The sequence below is a fragment of the Eubalaena glacialis genome, chromosome 4, assembly GCF_028564815.1.
Source record: "Eubalaena glacialis isolate mEubGla1 chromosome 4, mEubGla1.1.hap2.+ XY, whole genome shotgun sequence".
Lineage (NCBI taxonomy): Eukaryota > Metazoa > Chordata > Mammalia > Artiodactyla > Balaenidae > Eubalaena > Eubalaena glacialis.
Window position 1 is genome coordinate 11830468 of NC_083719.1, and position 20184 is coordinate 11850651.

General features: G+C 42.0%; 1 protein-coding gene across 1 annotated transcript in view; it reads right to left on the minus strand.

Annotated features, from left to right (window-relative positions):
• DNAH5 (dynein axonemal heavy chain 5) overlaps positions 1–20184 on the minus strand; it is a 259490-nt gene that overhangs the window by 194189 nt on the left and 45117 nt on the right. The window contains exons 2-4 of the mRNA XM_061189135.1: positions 6561–6695; positions 3551–3635; positions 1117–1277 (exon numbers count right to left, since the gene is read on the minus strand). Coding sequence (XP_061045118.1) covers positions 1117–1277; positions 3551–3635; positions 6561–6695 — 381 coding nt within the window. The remainder of the gene's footprint in view (positions 1–1116; positions 1278–3550; positions 3636–6560; positions 6696–20184) is intronic.

Here is a 20184-nt window from a genome sequence, read left to right on the forward strand (position 1 = left end):
ACACCTAGTTAAGACATAAGCTTTATACTCTTCTAAATTGCAATCATCAAAATAAAAGCATGGGGACTTACCTGGTGGCATAGTGGCTAAGAATCCACCTGCCAATGCAGGGGACATGGGTTCGATCCCTGGTCCAGGAAGATCTCACGTGCCGCGGAGCAGCTAAGCCCGTGCACCACAACTATTGAGCCCACGAGCCACAACTACTGAAGCCTGCGTGCCTAGAGCCCGTGCTCACAACAAGAGAAGCCACCACAATGAGAAGCCCGCACACCGCAGCGGAGAGTAGCCCCCGCTCGCCGCAACTAGAGAAAGCCCGCGCGCAGCAACAAAGACCCAAAGCAGCCAAAATAAATAAATAAATAAATAAACAAACAATTTTTTAGAAAGATTTTTAAATAAATAAATAAATAAAAATAAAAGCATGAAATAAGTAGAATACCAGATGTTTACCAGTTTATTTGCTCCAAGCAGATAATGCACCCATTGAAGGCAGGGGAGACTTGTATGGATGCATTTTATTTTGCAAAAAAAATTAAGTTATACAGAAGACCCTTGAGTAATGCTGGGGTTACGGGCTCCCACCCTACGAGCAGTTGGAAAATCTGGGTGTAACGTATAGCCGGCCCTCCACATCCACAGTTTCTTATCCCTGGTTTCGCATCCTCAGATTCAACCGTGGACCATATAGTACTGTAGTATTTACTACTGAAAAAAAATCCATGTATAAACGGACCCACACAATTCTAACCTGTGTTGTTCAAGGGTGTATCCGCTGTAATCAATCTTATTTTAAATGTATGAAATATGCCATTAAGTAAATGATGTAGAGGAATTCTTTTTAAAAGGAAAGACCTCACTGTTTTACACACACTCACAGATACACACAATGTTATATCAATTTTTGTTAATAAATTGAATATTAAGTCCTCTTACTCAACAGATTTTAAGGAACTGTCCTCTTAATTGCTTGCTTTAAGTGCTTTTAAAATATTTCTTTGAAAGTAGTTTTAAATACTTAATGAATACGACGGTTGTTTCCATGGGAAGGGATATTTTGGTAGAATTTACGTGATTTTTGGTAATTTGGGATAAAGGATTGCTGTTGCCTCTTACCTGATGAATGTTCTCAGGGGTGATGGCTCTGGAAGGGTTGGTCCTGATGAAGAACACACAAATCCCAGTAAGAGCAACATCTTTTCCCTCCGTCACGAATACCTTAGGTTTTTTCATCTTTCCAGAACTAGGATTTATTCCTCCTGGAGAGCCAAGTTGCCCTACAAATGCAAAAGAATTTTAGTTTTACGAATACTATTTCCATGTGGTCGCCTCTTAGAATGAAGTTTCCTTATTAAAATATTGATATGTTGACTCAGCCACGTGCCCTAGAAGCTCCACCTCTTGGACAACCTCTAGCCTGAGGCCTAAAGGGATCTAAAAGGATCTTCTTTATCATGGTGATCATTTTACGATGGGCAAAAATATCGAATCCCTGCACTGTACACCTGAAACTAATCTAATATTGTAAGTCAATTATATGTCTATAAAATAAATAAATAATAAAAAGTAAATAAAAGGATCTGCTCGATTGCAGACCACAGGTTCATTTCAAAACTGTTGCCCCAGGAAAAAACAGGAATGGAAGAAACCGGAATAAGAGAGTTTGGTCCAGAGCAGATTCTTCCTGGAGCTACAAAAGTCATCATTCATGGGAGAAAGGGTGAGGAAGGAGACAGCATCTATTGGCGTGTGTCCTGTGTCAGGCCCTCTGCTTGGTACCGTGTCTACATTATTAAAACTCCCTGCAACCCTGAGAGCAGCTGTGACCCGCTCCAAGTCACACACCAACAGAGCCGACATCAAAAACCTGTTCTGACTACAGAACTCCAGGACCTCCGCCTCCTGCTGTCCTGGTCCAGCTGGCCCTTCAGTATCGCTAGAGTCAGGAGGCTGCTGCAGCGGTAGGACAGCACAGTGATGGGTGACGTGGGCTCTGCAGTCAGTCTCCCGGGCTTTCCATCTCGGGCTAAGCTTCCGAGCCACGTGACCTGGAGCAAGTTACTTAATCTTTCTGTGCCTCAGTCTTCTCATGTGAGCAAGGCCCAGAGAATGCCAGGCCACTCAGCTCACGACACGTGCCAGCCAAGTAAAAACTTTGCCGCTACCTCTTAGCTCTAATCTCTGCCGTGCTTCAAGCCTGACTCAGAAACTATGGTTAACATGATTGGGCAAGGGGTGGAAGGAGAAGTTGAGGGAGAAAAGGAGACCCATATGCTCCTCCACCACTGCAAATACTGACCTTCAGAGGCCCCTGCTGCAAGGGTGTTGGGGGATGGAAGGAAGGGGGAGGGCCAAGAATAGAGAAGATTTAACTTTACATCAACTAGTTTTGATCAACTGGATATTTTTAGTTTCTGAATTGAGACTGTGTTTGTAACTGGAAACAACCATGGGCACTTTTCTTATCTAAGAATATCCAGAAAAGTTCATGGGGTTGTCTGGATTTCAATTCAAGGTCAGAAAAAAAGCTACTCCTACCGAAAAGGTTTAAAGGGAGAGTGGGAAACAAAAACAAGCTTGCATTTATGTTTACATCCCATGAACCTTTCTTACTCCATGTAAGATTGACACACAAAGGCCAGCTTCACCCAGCGCACAGTTCATGGGTGAACTTATTCACCTGAGCTGATGTTTTGCAATCTGGGATATAATTTAAAATTTTTGTCTTCTGATTTTTTCACTCAAAATGTAATGCCCTTTCTGACCACAAAACATAAAACGGATAATTTTGGGAAAATGCCAGGCACTTATGCATGCATAATTTCCTCAGTTTTTAAACAAAAACCATGGTCATACTGTATGCCAAGAGCAATAACTATTTTCCTTTTCTTCCAAAAGGTCATAAAGGGATTGACCCTATATATGATTTTAATATAATCATAATATATTTGTTTATGTCCCTAGTTTGACTTTAAAATTGCATTAATTCACATAAAAGTAGAATGGGATATGCCAGTTGAATCCACGTAAAGATTTGCAAGTTTTTCTTAAGTGAAAATGGCTAAACTTGTCGTTCAATATTATTCCTTTGAATCACAGTCAGTAGAAAATGAACATGATATGATATTTAACTAAAAAACTACTGTTATTGGCAACAATTCCTAAGTTAAAAAGAAATAAAAAGAAGCAGATGCCCAAAAGCAGTTCTAGAACATAACTGCACATTATGAGCTAACATGTAAGGAAGGGAAGTCTCAAAATGTAAATTATTTTATTATTCTCCAGTTGCCAGCACAGCCTGCAAAGGAAAACAAAATACCCCAAATCAAGTTAGAACCACCAGGCTTCATACCCACCACCATTTGTCCTTTGCTTGGGGTGAAAACAGAACCTGTTCCACTGGGCTTCACCCACCATACCTCACCACTCCCCACCCGTCCCACCCCCCAAGGTAAAAGTGGTCCGTGCTCCCAGTGGCCTCCTGCTTCATGCCATACTTGGATCAATCTAACAACACATTTCTGGGTTACGTCACATCAAATTTAAATACCTGTTTCTGCTACCTCTACATCCTGATAGTAAAACATGAGGTGACGAAGACCTCCACCAGCAAAAAGCTGATCGATTCTTTCAATCTGGGAAAAAGGAAAGGCAAAGTAATGACTGAATCAGAAACCACGTTTAAATCAGCAGTTACTATCATCTTTCTTATCTGCATAGGACTTCAGCAAACCATATAGAAAGGATCATATCTTTTTAACATAAAACCATGAAAGACTAAATATCTTACCATAGTAAAGACTAAATTCACAGAAGTGCTTTGATTAATCATAAAAATATTTGCGGCATACACACATTTGAAAAAGACTGTCTCTCCATATTGGCTGATTTCCTAAAGTGCTGAGCTGTTAAAGGCAGATATAAATATTGATGAGTGTTTAATTTTTCACCCATTTGCAGATCAGAAAGAGAGAACAAACCTTTCAAAACCCGGTCTAATACACTATAGATAAGTAACGTTCAATTCCGATAACTGCAGAAAACCGCCATGATGAGAACACGTATGATTACGGAATACTCCATCCTATAGCACCTTAGTCCCACCCATGAGGTTCGCTGTACATCTAGAGGTCTGCCAGCTGGCCTGCTACCAATGGGAGCACTCCTTTAAAACAGTCAATAGCACAATTTTGAATTCAAATGGGAAGAGAAATGATAAAATCTACATACCCATGGGGATGGATACTGTCAATAAACCAAAAAGTTAACACATGTTGGTGAAGATGCGGCAAGATTGAAACCCTGTGCACTGTCAGTGGGAATGTGAAATGGTACAGCTGCTGTGGAAAACAGTGTGGCATTTCCCCGAAAATTAAAAATAGAATTATTATATGATCCAGCAATTCTAAATTCTACTTCTAGGTATATACCCAAAAGAATTGAAAGCAGGGTCTTGAAGAGATATTTGCACACCCACGTTCACAGCAGCATTATTCACAGTAGCCAAAAGGTGGAAGCAGCCCAACTGTTCACTGACAGATGAATAAATAAATAAAATGTGGTATGTACCTATGATGGAATAGTATTCAGCCTCAAAAGGAGAGAAATTCTGACACACGCTATCACATGGATGAACCCTGAGGACATCTTGCTAAGTGAAGTAAACCAGCCACAAAAAGACAAGTAGTGTATGATTCCACTTACATGATGCATCTAAAGTAGTCAAATTCACAGAGACAGAAAGTAGAATGGTGGTTGCCAGAGGCTGGGAGAGGGGAGGATGGGGAGTTGTTTAAAGAACATAGTTTCAGTTTTGCAAGATGCAAAGAGTTTTGAAGACTGGTTGCACAAGATGAATGTACTCAACACTACTGAACTGTACACTTAAATGATTAAGATGATAAATCTTATGTGTACTTTACGGCAATTTAAAATAAAAATTTTCAACAGAAAAGATATAGCCTGAAAATTTAAGTGTGAAAAAAAAGCCCCCTTCAATTTCTACCATGTTATAGATAAAACCACCATTCGTAAGAAAAAGCAAGTTGCCCTGCTTTCTCTGCTTACATTTCCTTGAGTGAGGATGCCATGGCGATGAGGAGGATGCACTCACTGAGATTAAATTTCAAGCCAAGAATGTGACGGGGGAGCTACTTCCATCAAGGCCAATCTTAAAACTCCCTCCCCGCCCTCCCCTCACCCTCAGGCTCAGTAAGCCTGAGACAGGATGTTGTCTTTAAGCCTCCGGGGTCCTGACATTCCTGGGTCCTGAATACCGCATAGAGTGTGACTTGGGATTCCTACAGTTCAGAGCTTTTATTCAGTTATTCCACCTGCATTATCCCAAATCCAGATGTCTCTCCAAGCCTGAATCAGCCGTGTGAACTTGTCTCCTTCTATGCCTCCATTTGGGGGGAATAATTTTATCTACTTCCTGGTATTACGAAGATTAAATGGGATAATAGATAAAAATCAGAACAGAGACTGACATATGGTAAATATTCAATAAATGTTAGCTATGAGAAGGAGGAGAGAAAGGAAATGGACATTTCCTCAACGCCTAATTGATTCCTTCTGTAGTTTAACTACTTTACTGTTATCCACCCTGAATTGGTCCACTGACCCCAATTAACCCTACCCAAGTGGCACTGCAGGAAGGGATAAAGCCAGCAGAGGGCTAGAGGCGGCTCGTACAGGCTTGGGACAGCCAACTGACCACAACTCTTCCCAACTCAGTGTTTAGTAATGTCATGTTGGTAGTTTGGAATCAGCTATGGTGGGAATATTTATACCACAGAATCAGGAAATGCTCAAACTAGTGCCTTCCTCCTTCCCCTTGCCCAAAGCTGGTTGTCAAACATTTACAAGCCTATCACTAAAAAGTGTTATCAACAATGTGACATCCCTGTCAACAAAAAGGGCTTCCTTCCTTTCTTCTCTTTATTTCTTTTTTAATGCCTAAAAAGTTTAAAAACAAAAAAACTTCAGGAAACATCACAGCTCCTGGTATGCCTTCCTCCCTGCCCAGGAAATTGTATCTTCCCGTATTTTGGTCTTCCCCACCAACTAAATCACGCCCCAGGCTTTGGAGGGATATCAGGGCAGAAGATGGAAGTCAGGTCAGGAACAAAAGAAACCAGATGTAGCTGCCAAATCAAAGTCAAAGCCAGAAAAGTATGGCACAGTTCAATCTCCCAGGCTAGAACAGGATAAACTCAAAAAAAAAAAAAAAAAACAAGATAAATCAGCAGCTGAGAAGAGATTCTGTTCTCTAACCTCAGGTTCCAAATCGGTGCCTGAGCCCAGCTTCACTGGATGTAGAGAGACACGGACATCACTGTCAGAATCACGGAACTCAAATGTCAATTCTAAGTACCCCATTCAACATGGAGAGCTGGAGAGCCCAAACTCATTCTGCCACCACCCATACCAAGCCAGAATAGGGTCCTGCGCATGTTGAAACAGACACCCTTCCCTAAGGCCCAGCACAGACCCTGCCATAGGACAACGTCAGCTGTGCCCTCCATAATCAAGTCAGTGAGAACTCAAATGCATCGCACCTGATTCCCCTCAAGAATGGCATCCTCCACTTCAGTTTTGTTGAGGTCCACACAGGCAGCTACAATCGCAAGTAAGTAGTCATGTCTCCCATCCAGACGAGCCCGCTTGGCTTCCTTCTCTTCCTTCAATCTTTGCTACAAGAAGGGAAGAAAAATGTTATGTGGCAACTGCTGTTCTCAAATGGATTCATTCTGTAATCATTTCATACTACTGTTGCTTTTTCAACTCTTGGGTATTCAGATAACAGACAGCTTAATGGTACCAGTTTTTATGTACTATCTTCTGTTTTTAGAAATAATGTTATTTCTATTATGAAAATAAGATGTGCTCATTGTTTTGAAATTACATAACACAGATAAGCCAAAAGTAGAAATAAAAATCATCTGCCAACCAGACAGTATTACCGTTAACATTTTGTTCCAAATCTTTACAGACTTAATTTTACGCATATATAAGCACTCAACAGACACACACCAAAATCAAAAAGATCTCCACTTTTGTAAACATTTCCTAGGCTGCTAAAGAAATACTTATTCTTGTACACTATCTCCTATGTTTCTTGTTTGTCTACAGGTTCATATCTGGTTTTGAAATTAATTTCTGAATACCATTGCTTACTTTTTACCTGTTGACTGTTAATTACAATAACAAAGCAAGTTCACTGTAACCAACATTGGCAGTTTGAAGCATATCTTTCCATATGTGCTCTGTTCATACAAACATATGCAAACACATATACACATTTCTATTTATATATAGTGTAAAATTTTGTCATGCATTTTTCCCTTAATAATACATCACAGACTTCTTTTTAGTTTAGTCCAGACCATTCCAACTCCTGTAATAGCTGCAAAATATTCAACAATATGGATGTACCATAATCAACCATTTTACCATTGGTGGATATTCAACTTCCAGTTCATTTTTTGAATTAAGTGCATTATCTTTAATGCTAACCAGTAGCTCCTGCTAGGTAGCCCCTCTGGATCCTTTCTTGTATTCAACAGTCATTAAACCTCAAATATGTACAAGCACTCTAGAGGTAAACACTACCCAGTGACCTCAAAAAAACTCATAGCCTGGTTGGCAGAATGTAAGCAGAAAATGTAAATAGGAGAGGATGGCATCATGGTTGCTACAGGGGCATCAGATTTATGCAGGGGCATTAATGGGTCTTCAGAGAAGGAGTTGAAGGGAGGATTCCCCCTCTAGCCCAGGGCTGAGGAGGGGTGGAGGTACAGGAAAAGTTTCAGGAAGAGGTGGCTTGAGCTCGAGTTGAAGGAGAGTTGGCCACACTCCCTGGGATAGAGGCATTTCTGCACATGCAGAGGCCAAAAGACATAAGAAAGCTTAGCAAGTCTGGAAACCACAAGGCAGCCAGGATGGCTGAACTGAAAATAACTAGAAAGGCATAATAGGAGGGACTTCCCTAGTGGTCCAGTGATTAAGACTCTATGCTTCCACTGCAGGGGGCACAGGTTTGATCCCTGGTTGGGGAACTAAGATCCCACAGGCCGTGCAGCGAGGCCAACAAAAAAAAAGAAAAAGGCATAATAGGAAATGAGAAAAAAAGTCAGACCATAAAATATCTTATGAGCCATGTTAGAAAGTATAAATATTATCTGAAGTCCATGGAGAGTCACTGATGAGTTTCAAATCAGGAAAGATGTTTAGCTGTCTGTGCTGCATCAAAACATCAGTCATTCTGAAAGCAGTGTAAAAAGTGGATTGGAGGGACTTCCCTGGTGGCGCAGTGGATAAGAATCTGCCTGCCAATGCAGGGGACACGGGTTCGAGCACTCGTCCGGGAAGATCCCACATGCCACAGAGCAACTAAGCCCGTGTGCCACAACTACTGAGCCTGCGCTCTAGAGCCCGCCAGCCACAACTACTGAGCTCACGCACCACAACTACTGAAGCCCACACGCCTAGAGCCCATGCTCTGAAATAAGAGAAGCCACAGCAAGGAGAAGCCGCACACCACAACGAAGTAACCCCCGCTCGCCGCAACTAGAGAAAGCCCATGTGCAGCAACGAAGACCCAACGCAGCCAAAAATAAATAAAATTAAATCTTAAAAAAAAAAAAAGGTGGATTGGAGTGATGCAAGCCTGAAGACAGGAAGGCCAGGCAGGTGGATCGTGGCCGCATTTCCCACAGCCTGGGACAGTCAGACCATTGGGAATGTCGATCTGGAGCCCAAGGGGAAATTGCATTGCAGAGACAGATCTCCTAGCTGATACCCCAGCACCAACTTTCAAACTGTCTTGGACATTCCAACCTAGTCAAGCCAACAGATGACTGCAACCCAGCCAATGCCACATGAAACAGAAGAACCATCCAGCTGAGCCCAGCCACCCACAGAATCAAGAGAGATAACAGATAGTTGTTAAGAAATAATAGATAATTGATAACAGATAGAGGTTTAAAAAAATAAACAATCTACCTACTTTTTTGCCATTTCCCTAAAAAAAGAACACATGGGTCTTGACACAAAGTATACATTCCATAAACATCAAAAAGAAGTAAATTTAAATCTCTTTTCAACCGTGGCTAAAACCAGGAAAATGTCCTGTTCTTTGTTTTCCAGATACAGGCCAATACAGATACAGATACTGGTTCTCAATACAGCACAATAGACATTATGGGCCAGATCTTTCCTGTAATTGTGTTTACAAGATGACTGCAGCACCCTCACAGCTCTTCTGCAATGTGGTTGTACCACTAACCTATCAAGAAATGGACTCTATATCCCCTCCTCTTGGATCTGGCTGGCCCTGTGACCAGTTTTCACCAAAAGGATGTGGGAAGAAGTGAGACTATAAAACTTCCTAGGCTAGTCCTTAAGAGACCTTTGGCTTCTGCCTTTGCACTTGGGAATGCTCCCTCAGAACCCAGCCACCAAGCTATGAGAAGTCCAAACCCATGGAGAGACCACACGGAGAAAAACCAAGGCATTCTGGCTGACAGCCCAGAAGATCTCCTAGCTGATACCCCAGCACCAACTTTCAAACTGTCTTGGACATTCCAACCTAGTCAAGCCAACAGATGACTGCAACCCAGCCAATGCCACATGAAACAGAAGAACCATCCAGCTGAGCCCAGCCACCCACAGAATCAAGAGAGATAACAGATAGTTGTTAAGAAATAATAGATAATTGATAACAGATAGTTAAGCCATTAGTTCTCTTCCGGTTTGTTATGCAGCAGTAGGTAACAGTAATCCTTGTTAGAATAATTCCATTGGTTGGACAGAAAGCAAATGGATTCAGACTTGAGAAAAGAATGATTGGTAAAAGAGAAATCATTCATGGAATGAATATCTCCACTTTTTTTTTTCTTTTTTTTTTGGCCATGCCACATGGCATGTGGGATCTTAGTTACCGGACTAGGGATCGAACCTGCACTGCCTGCATTCGAAGCATGGAGTCTTAACCACTGGACCGTCAGGGAAGTCCTATACATGAAACCTATATAATGTTATAAAGCAACGTTACCTCAATAAAAATAAATTTTAAAAAATAATAAAGGTACTGAATATAAACTATTCCTTCCAGAAACTTGACTATAAAGGAGAGAAATGTGGTTACTAGTAGAAAGAGGGGAAGTTAGAGTCAAAGGAGAATTTTTTAAGATACAAAAGGCTTAAGAAAAAGTAAAGAGGAAAAAGTTGGGGATTTCCGAGTGATTGAAAGGCAATCGCAAGACATGTGCGATTTATGTTCTTTTTTCCAAAACTGAAGGGAGACAAATTAGTTGGGCTTGGGGGTGGGGATGCAGGGCAAGGTTAAGGTTTAAAAAAAATAAACAATCTACCTACTTTTTTGCCATTTCCCTAAAAAAAGAACACACGGGTCTTGACACAAAGTATACATTCCATAAACATCAAAAAGAAGTAAATTTAAATCTCTTTTCAACCGTGGCTAAAACCAGGAAAATGTCCTGTTCTTTGTTTTCCACACTCTCGGCAGGGAGGAATAAAGGTTTTTCTCACAGTGATCTTTCTGGGTTTGTACTAAATGTCTTCAGCAGCTTGAAGACATGGTGGGCAGCCAGGGGAGCCAGGGATCCAGCAACAAATCAACCAGATGGCAACTGCTGGGCAGCCAAAAAGACATTAAAAAGCTATAGAACCAGGGACTTCCCTGGTGGTCCAGTTGTTAAGACTCTGTGCTCCCAATGCAGGGATTGGGACTCTGGGTTCGATCCCTGGTCAGGGAATTAGACCCTGCATGCCGCAACTAAGACCCGGCACAGCCAAATAGGTACATAATTAAAAAAAAAAAAAAAAAAGACTAGAGAACTACAAAAGTCAGGATGTAAACCAACTGAAGGCTTCCAAAGAATACAGAAACTTCTATAACATTCTGCCATGGCAACACATTATTCTATGACCTGATTTTACAGGACTCCAAAGGAAAAAACTATACATTCTAGTGGAGGAAAGGAGAGATTGGCCTCTAAAACAGAACACTAATTATTCTGTTTTTACTTAAATATCACAGATGAAAAAAACTTCCAAAGCAATTTTACATATAAAAGCAAATTATCAATGTGTTTTTAAAGAAAATGTTTTCAAAGCTATATTTAAAAGCACATTAAGCATTGAATATGTTCTTACATAAACTATTCTATCTCCTGATAAGTAACATGAAGTCAACCCCAGTGCCATGTAGATGAAACAGCGCAATGTTTATCAATGTCAACTTTCATTGCCTTATACCAAGGTATGCTGGTACAATGAGGGACTTTTATTTTACTACCACAAAAAGTCAATAATGTCAAATAAATATTTGGTGACGGGATCAGCACATTGTCACTCCCTAAACTTAAACTTGCAGCTTTCTGGCTGCCAGGGAACCGCAACAACAACAGTCAGATGACTAGCTGGAGGTGGCTTGTCCCGTCGCCTTTGAAGCATCTAGGACACTTGGAGAGGGAGGGCAGAGTGGGATGACAAAGACGAGAGGCGAACCATGGAATTTTTTTTTTTTTTTTTTTTTTTTTTTAAGAATTACGTTAAAATTGGGCTTCTCTGGTGACACAGTGGTTAAGAGTCCACCTGCCAATGCAGGGGACACGGGTTCGATCCCTGGTCCGGGAAGATCCCACATGCTGCAGAGCAACAAAGCCCGTGCACCACAACTACTGAGCCTGTGCTCTAGAGCCCGCGAGCCGCAGCTACTGAGCCCACGTGCCACAACTACTGAAGCCCGCGCGCCTGGAGCCCGTGCTCCGCAACAAGAGAAGCCACCGCAACGAGGAGTAGCCCCTGCTCGCCGCAAATGGAGAAAGCCCGCGCACAGTAATGAAGACCCAATGCAGCCAAAGATAAATAAATATTTAAAAAAAAAAAAAAAAGAATTACGTTAAAATTGTTTTGCGTTGCATGCACAAGCAGCAACTGATGGGAGTGGGGAGGGTGGCCAGAAACCTATTCAGTGTCCAAGGAAATCTAGAACAGTATTTAACACATTTCTGCAACTTGGTAACAAGGAATGTTACTACCACCTTGTGATGAAACAGGGACTAATGTGCTACCTCCCAAGAAACAAGTGGTGCTTTCAAGATGGGGCAACTTCATGTACACAAATGAGCCCTGGTGCCAGAGTGGGGTCCAGACCCAGGGCTGCCACTAACTGTAAGACTTCGCATCTGTCATTTAACCATTCCAGGCTTCAGGTTCTGCAACTCCAAAATCAAAGTGTTGGACTATGCGACAGCTAAGCTCTGTTCTTCTCTGGCATTCGGGCTGCTTCTCATTGGTTCAAAAGTTAAGACAGACAAGAGACTTGAGGGTTTTTTTTCGGGTTTTTGTTTGTTTTGGTTCTTGGGATCTTTTGATTGGATCGGGAGGTGTCTGGGGTGAAACTTGAGATTTTAAAATGTGAATCCCAACAAAGACCCAATGCCATGTGCTTTCATAATAAAGCTCTGTGACTTTTTCACATGACAAACCCATCCTTCCAAATTTTTTTAATACACTAACCTTTGCCTTTAACTCTGTAGAACCAAAGCCCAGGTCTACATGTTCATGTACGTAAACTGTGCATGAACCACACACATTTCATTTTGGCTCCAGGTTAAAATCCCCAACTCCAACAGAGACCTTACCCTTGTCTGTAAAATGGGGATCAAAGTCCAAACTCGAAGGTATTTGCAAAGATTAAATTGGGTGTGGTTTGGGGATAATACTAAGGCAATCCGCGCATGAATTAAAATGGCACGACCGAGACTTTGACCCTGGACATCAAAATTCAGGTGACAAAACTTCTTAATCATGATTTTTTTAGTTGTACAAATGCTTAAACTCCCTCCACCGTTAGAAAGCCCCGTCCTGTTGGCAACATTGTTTCAGATCCAGGCCCACCCCACTCATGTCACTGGCAACGAGAAATGGATGGAGGATGGAGCTGTCGGGTCTAAGAAACCCTTTGTTGGCTGAGCAAGGACACCCTTGTCCCCAACCCTCCTGAAGATGTCAGGGTACATTTTTGCTCTCTTTGCCCCCGTTGCATTGCTAAGTCATCCTTTGCTTACCGTGCTTAGGTTTAATTGTCACAAAAGCCCTATGAAGCAGACATTATTATTTCCACACAAGGAAATCAGGACTATAGGCCACTAACAACTTTCCCAAGAGCACTGCTAAGTAAGTGGCAGGGCTGGGCTTCAAGCCCTGGCATGTCTGCAGGGCCAGGCCAAGACATGGGGTGTCCCAGGCAACTGAGAATTTTGCATCCATTCAAACTGATAGCCCACAAACATTCTCCAAATTTCCACTCGTTACCTAGAGCACTCTTGGGAGGAGACCCCATATACACTGCACGGGTTATAGAAGGATTTGTGGGTGGAGACTGGAGTTAACTGACACCACTTTCTGAATTACACTGGTAATATTTTAATGCCAGGACGGACTGGTGCCCAGCCGGCTTCCAGCTGGCGTGCTCTGTGTCCAGCTCCCCTACCACAGTACTGTGTCTCAGCAAATGCTAACTCCCCACCCCATCCTCGCCTCCTGAAGTGCCTAGGACTCAGGCTCCCTGCCTGGGTGGGCAGCCAGTAGGCTGGGCTCCCTGCTTCCCCCAACCTATTACTGGGCAATTTCACTTTTTACCTCTGTCATACTGTTCACACCACGTCTTCATAGGACGCTTTTGCACAGCAAAGAGAGTGAGGCAAGGGATAGGTTCTGCAGCCAAAAAATAGGCATATATATCTTTGTTGAAAAAAAAAAAAGTTTTTCTAGGTGATATGATTAGCCTAGTTGCAGATCTGAATTTGAGAAAGAGATCTGTTTTAATGTGAGTCTGTTGCATATTTTTGAGTAAATTTATTTCCATTTTTTTATTTGGGTGTTTTGTTCTCTCATGTGTATGTGTGCTTATAGCAATGTAACAAACATAGCAGGGGAGAGTATAACAGAGATTTAAATCCCCACTGGAGATCATTGTAAATAATGTGGAGTCTACAAATTACAATTGAAACTCCTTATCTTAAATCACCAAAGCAAATGCCTCTGAGACAGATTTCACTTTGGCTCTCAGTATCAATCTCAAGGCCAGAGATAATTAATCACCTGATGAAACAGTGCCAAAGAGGCCAAGGACATGCGTTTGATCATCTTAAGCCAGTTAGCTTCACTTTATTCCATTTTCCCCAGCTGTGGACGAATCAGGGCAAATCCATGAGCAGAGGGGAAATTACTCCAAGTGTATGCCTAGCTAAAATGCCTGGTTATCGGTAAAAGATGTCTTTCTTTTTCTTTTTTTAAGAAAGATATCCAAATGGCCCAGGCTAGTTTAACTCACTTGTCTGCTATATATATAACCTGATCCTTCTTGCCTCCTGAGGGGTAAAATAAAATAAATATCATCTGAATCTCATCATTCCTACAAGAGTATCAGCTCCACAGGGAGGGATATTTTCTATTTTGATTTTTGCAATATCTCCAGAGCCCAGAACAGTGCCTGGCACTTAGTAAAACCTCAACTGATATCTAATCCAGGGATGATTAACCAAGTTTATCATTTACAAGTCACTCTCAAGTAATTAAGGGCTGGTGCAAATTATTCTAGCTCCGCGTGAGTCCATGATTGCAGGCGCAGAATTCAGTCAATAAGCTCCTGGGTCTTCCATGCTGTTATGACTTCAGCATAAACCACTGCACGAAATTCCACCATTAGTATGGATTATGGCTCTCCCTCAATTCACAGCAAATATAACTAACCTCACTTAGCCTCCATCCCATTTAAATGTGCTGAATTACAGAAACTGAGGGAAGCAGTTCTCCTACTCATTCCTACAAATCAAAGAGCCCTCTCCGCAAAGTTAACCCAATTTCCACGTCTTCAAACAAAGAAAAGCCTCCCTTTTTGGCTTCCAGCATTTTCACTTTAACCCACAGGGCCCCGTTTCCTCTCTGGGAGAGGCTCCTCTGTGATGCTTCCTGGACCACCAAACCTGCTCGTTAATTGGCTGGAAGAACCACAGTTTAGCAACTCTCAACTCCTAACTGTACTTTTCGCGTCTTAACTTGCCTTGTGTTTCATTTCTCCAGGTGAAGGGCCACAGCTGCAGAGGAAGCACCACACCGCCTTCCCACACGAACAGCACTTGAGCAAAGGGGTGCCTGGAAGGGAAGACACTCCACGCTGGCTAATCCACTCACAGCAGGTGCTACAGAGAAGCCCTCTTTTATTTAACAAGAGCGCCCTCCCCTTCGCTCGCAAAGAGCTAGCACTTAAACGGAGAGGGCTCCATCAATTTTCTTTTGTGCTGAAAGTAAGCTCTGGAACTTTGTCTATGTTTGCTGGCGTTTTCAGGGCCCCTAAATCTCCCCATTTACCAACTCCCTGATCGGTCATTCTTTCCAAGCAAATAAAAGATCCCTCTTTACCTTTCACTATATGTGGATTTTTCACCCAAGCAGGCCCAAAACCTGCTAAAGGGGTATCCCATTCACCACAACCTTCTCTCCCCCCAATATTACATTATCCAAACTCTAACTTAGAGCCCATTTTCTACACCCCAAATTTCTGGACCTGATCAAGACTTAGTGTGGGCCTTCACATGGCCATATATTCTATCTTCCCCCAATCCTACACTGGTTTTACTCTAAAACCAGGAGTAAATTCTCGTAGAATTCCAAGAGTCCCCTTTGGCAGCAGGGGCCATATAATTCAAGTGGTTTTCGCTCATTTGCTAAAAAGTACGTATATAATGTCATCATTCACATTATATATGGCACAGGGGTGAAATTCCAAAACCTCCCTTGTTTATCACAGTGAACCAGAGGGATTACAGCGTATGCTCATCAGAATCACCTGGGAACTTTAAAATGCTGATTCCTTTGCCTCCCAAGAAACTCTGACCCCTCTTGCCCGGCATGGGGACCTGGCATTGGTGTTTCTCAAAAGTTCCCCTGGCGACGATAGTGGCAGCCCAGCCTGAGAACGCCCCTCCAAAGGAAAGCATTTTATGACTTGATCATGATTGACTAGTGCTACCACGTCCTCACTTGAAGTAGGAACTCAATGAAGTCCAAGGGCATAAATCTGGGATCCCTGCAACTCTAGACCTTTTTTGTTTCTTGTTACTACAGTTGTGCAAAAATTGACAGGAAGGGCAAGTTTCAGCTCAACCCCACGAGGCCCGGAAGTGCTCTTCCCCACTGTACCGTGAAGCACAGCACCTGGCACAAAGCAGGCATTCAACAGATACTAGTGGAATGGATGTGTCTGCACCTAGAGTCACATCCTCCCGGGGTCTGGCTACGGTGTTAAGTACGAGGTGGCTGCATGGGGAATTGACTCCTTCAGGTTCAGAAGCCCTCACCTGGGCACTAAAAAGCAGCACCTGTCCCCTCCCCACAGCTACATCGTAGAGCCATTCACCTCCCAGCGCTCCAGGGAAGTTGTTTTGACCTGTGTGTGTGAAATGTGTTCACGGGGCCAAACATGTCTGGGCCTGATTAAGAGGATTCTGAAACCGGTTTGGCTATTTTGCCAAAGAATAACAACACTGACATCCTTTCAGCTTTCAAAACGTATCTGAGAGCAAAGGTTCTTTCCTTGTCTTGGCTTCGACTGTGCACCCACAGGGCAACAATGGCTCCTCCCTGGGGAGTTTCTCAGTAGGGGAAGGAGCTGCCCTCTCTCCCCCGCCAGTCTCTAGCCCCACTGCGAGAATCACTGTTTAGAGAAACCTAGCAATCTGAAATTCAAGGAGCAACAGTATTCCCTAGCATCAATACATCAGTGGAAACATGAACGATATACATTCCAGCAGCAGGGAGAAAACTTGTCTCCATTTCAAAACTAGCTTTGCAATGAGGTGAATTTAGGTCAAGAGGACTGTCATAACTCATTCAAGTGTTTTTTTTCTCAAGTTCAACAAAGTCAACCAGCAAAATTATATATTTCAGTTTAATTTTAGGGAAAGAAAGAAAAACAAAATCTGTTAAGTCTGGAATTCATGTCCATTGTATGCTTGGAAGTTGGTACTGAGCATTCTTCATCAAAGAGAAAAGCAAAAAAGAAGGCAGACATCATATCTGAGCCATATTTTTGTACATAAGTGAGTCAATATATACAGAATTATTTCAAGCTTTTTCATTGAAAAGCATTTGTGTTTATTATACAACAAAAAGGATATATGGCTTGACTTTTCTAAACCCAGAGAGCTTATGGTTTATTTGGATGTGTATTCTGAATACAGTCAATTATTATATTACAATAACCTAATTATAATATGGCATCATTACAGTAATATTTCCAGACTAAGGTTAAATATAGAGAGATTTACAGTTTGTATGTTAAGTGGTTTTGGATTCTTTCTCATTGATTATTTTAGATGACAAAGTTATAATTTAATAAATTGTCAAATCAATGCACTAAACAAAAAAATGTGTAATTATTTACATAATACACTGCAACAGTATTAAGGTAATTCCGTTAACATCATACATCAGGGGGGTGAACAGAGCCAGCATCCTAAATATACAGAAACTTCCAAATAACATACTCCCAGAAGGTCATTCGTGCCAAAAGAGAGTCTAATTCATTAATTATACTTGAGATTTTTATCAGCAATTTTAATTTTTTAGACTTGGTACTGAAGCATGGAAAAGTGAAATGAAGAATTGGAAACACATTCAGACATGTGAAAAGTTGAATTCACTCAATTGATTGCACAAGCATAAATTAAGGTGTGCTTAGTACCAGATTCTGTGTTACCAGAAGGCTGTTTAAAAATGAAGGAAGCGGGCTTCCCTGTCCTCCAGGGACTCACAAGTAGACAAACGTCATTTCACTGCAGTGATGTGACGAGGGCTCTAGCCGCCAGAGGAGCAAAGCGCTGAGAGGGCCTAGGGAAGGGAGCCCCTGCCGCCTCCTCAAAGTGTCAGGGAGGCTTCTCAGAGGAGGCGACACTTGCATTCGGTCTTAAAGAATAAGTGTTTGCAGCCAAACAAGTTTAAGGGCTTGGCTGGAAGATGTTGACCTTGGGAAGGATGCGTCAGAATGGTGGGGCGAGGGGAAATGGAGGGTGGCTGGTGGCAGAGTGCTTAGGAAATGCAGAGACAGCATTCCTGTGTCTTGTGGTGGAAAAGCAGGCTGCAAGAGTGGCCAGGATCATCTGGCTGCCGGGGACGCATAAAAGATACAGCGATCAAGCCCTGAGGAAGCATGCCTCAATGTTCAGAACAGAGTTCTGGAGAACCCTCCATTTTCTTCTGACATTAATCAGCCGTGGAAGAGGCTCCAGACATCTCTTTATGCACCTGCGTAATCAAAAGCTGCTGATGAGTCCTAGGCTAGGGAAGCTCATTCTTCAATGTGACTCCAAAGGCACATCCTTGCATCTCATGATCTGTGACCACATTTCTGGGCCTTTAGAAAGCGGGGAGGGATGTCATTTCAAAGGGCTTAGAAAACTTGCAGCCTAGAATCTGCCTTAATTATCTCTCATCACCAACAAAAGCTTACAGGTCTGGGAGAATGCAGTCACCAAAGCACTCTGAATGGGTTTTTTTCCATCAGGCAAGCATCATCTCAAAAGCTGAAGCCTGTATTTCTACAAGTAGTTCTAGTTTATGTGGCAATGTGCAGAGAGGCCTAAAGATGCACTCCCCTTTTTTTTTTAATTTGAAATATCAACATATAGCCTTATGGGCTATCCAAAAATTAGTAGACAAACTGTTTCTCACAAATTCATCTGAATATGACTTTGAACTTTTTAAAGTATTTTTGCACACAGGTGCAAGAGATGATGATCTAAGACACACGTGCAAGCTTACAAACAGCAACTCCTTACCGTTAAAACACAGGTGACGCTCTGCTTCCAGAACTGTCTCCTACCGATCCTAAACATCACAGCAATCTGTTCAGCTTATGGACTCTTCCAGAATGATCTTCTAACTCCTGGGAGCCCTACTCATCATCCAACAGGCTTTCAAATGAAAAGTCCCTTGGAGGACCAGAAGTTCACGTTTACATGTCTAATTTGAAGATATCAGTCACTATATACACGGAATAAAAATTAAAAGCGCACCTATACTCTCCTTGTTTTCCTTCTACAGTCCCTCCCCTTTGCCCTCTCCTCTGTTCCAAAGCCTTGCGTTGTTAGGGTAATACTGTTTACCTGCTATACAGTTTAACTGTGCCTCTCACTCATGCTTATCAACCAATCAAAGCATTTGAACTGCTGGGTTGCAACACAACCTCTGATGTTCATTTAATTCTATACACTGCCCAACAGTAAACTTGGAGTCAATAGAGATATTTGAATCATTTCTTTGAACAGTGAGCAACTTGAAACCGTATCAAAATAGAAAGCAGAGAAGCCACAGCTCTGAATAAGTTGTACAAGAAATTCAGTCTGTCTTTGTCTAAACAGCTGTGTGGTTAACTACCAGCATTGTGACTGTGACCATCAAATAGGCTGATTGTAACCCAAAGAAGCCATTTTCTCCCCATAAAGAACAAGCAGCCTATTTCACAGGCAAATAGAAAATGATGTCCATAAATTACTTGCGCTCACACAGTTGTACATGCAAATAAACCAAGGTAATTTATTCTTTGTGACTAAACATCTTGATCATCCTTACTGTAAAGATATGATGGGAAATCATAGGCAATGTGATTTGAGACATCTAGTCTGTGTGATTTATCTCATCAAGATGAATAAAAGGCAGGACAGTTAAGGTTGGGCACGTTGAATCCAGGATTTAGTCCTTGAAGTTCAAGTTTCAGGAACTCAAATCCAATCAGGTCATCCAAGGATAAAACAGGAAATAGGGAACCCATCCCACCAATATCCTGCTAATTAACCTCACAAGAGACTGATTTGAAAGCCAGGATGCTAATCTGGTATTGACACCTACCACTAATTTGGATGCTAATTTGGTACCTGAATTTGGGAAATTCACCTGCTCAACAGCCAATATTAGGGCGTGGCCTCCATATGTAGAGTTAACAGAGAGATAGCATTTAGACCTAAATATTGTTTGGTAAACAAAGCGCTAGAGCACAGGAAGTTAGAGTTTGTTTATGGAATACTTTTTAAATCAGCCTCTGGGTATTAGTAAGCAGCTGTTTTCTGTTCTAATGATGAATGAAGACAGTAT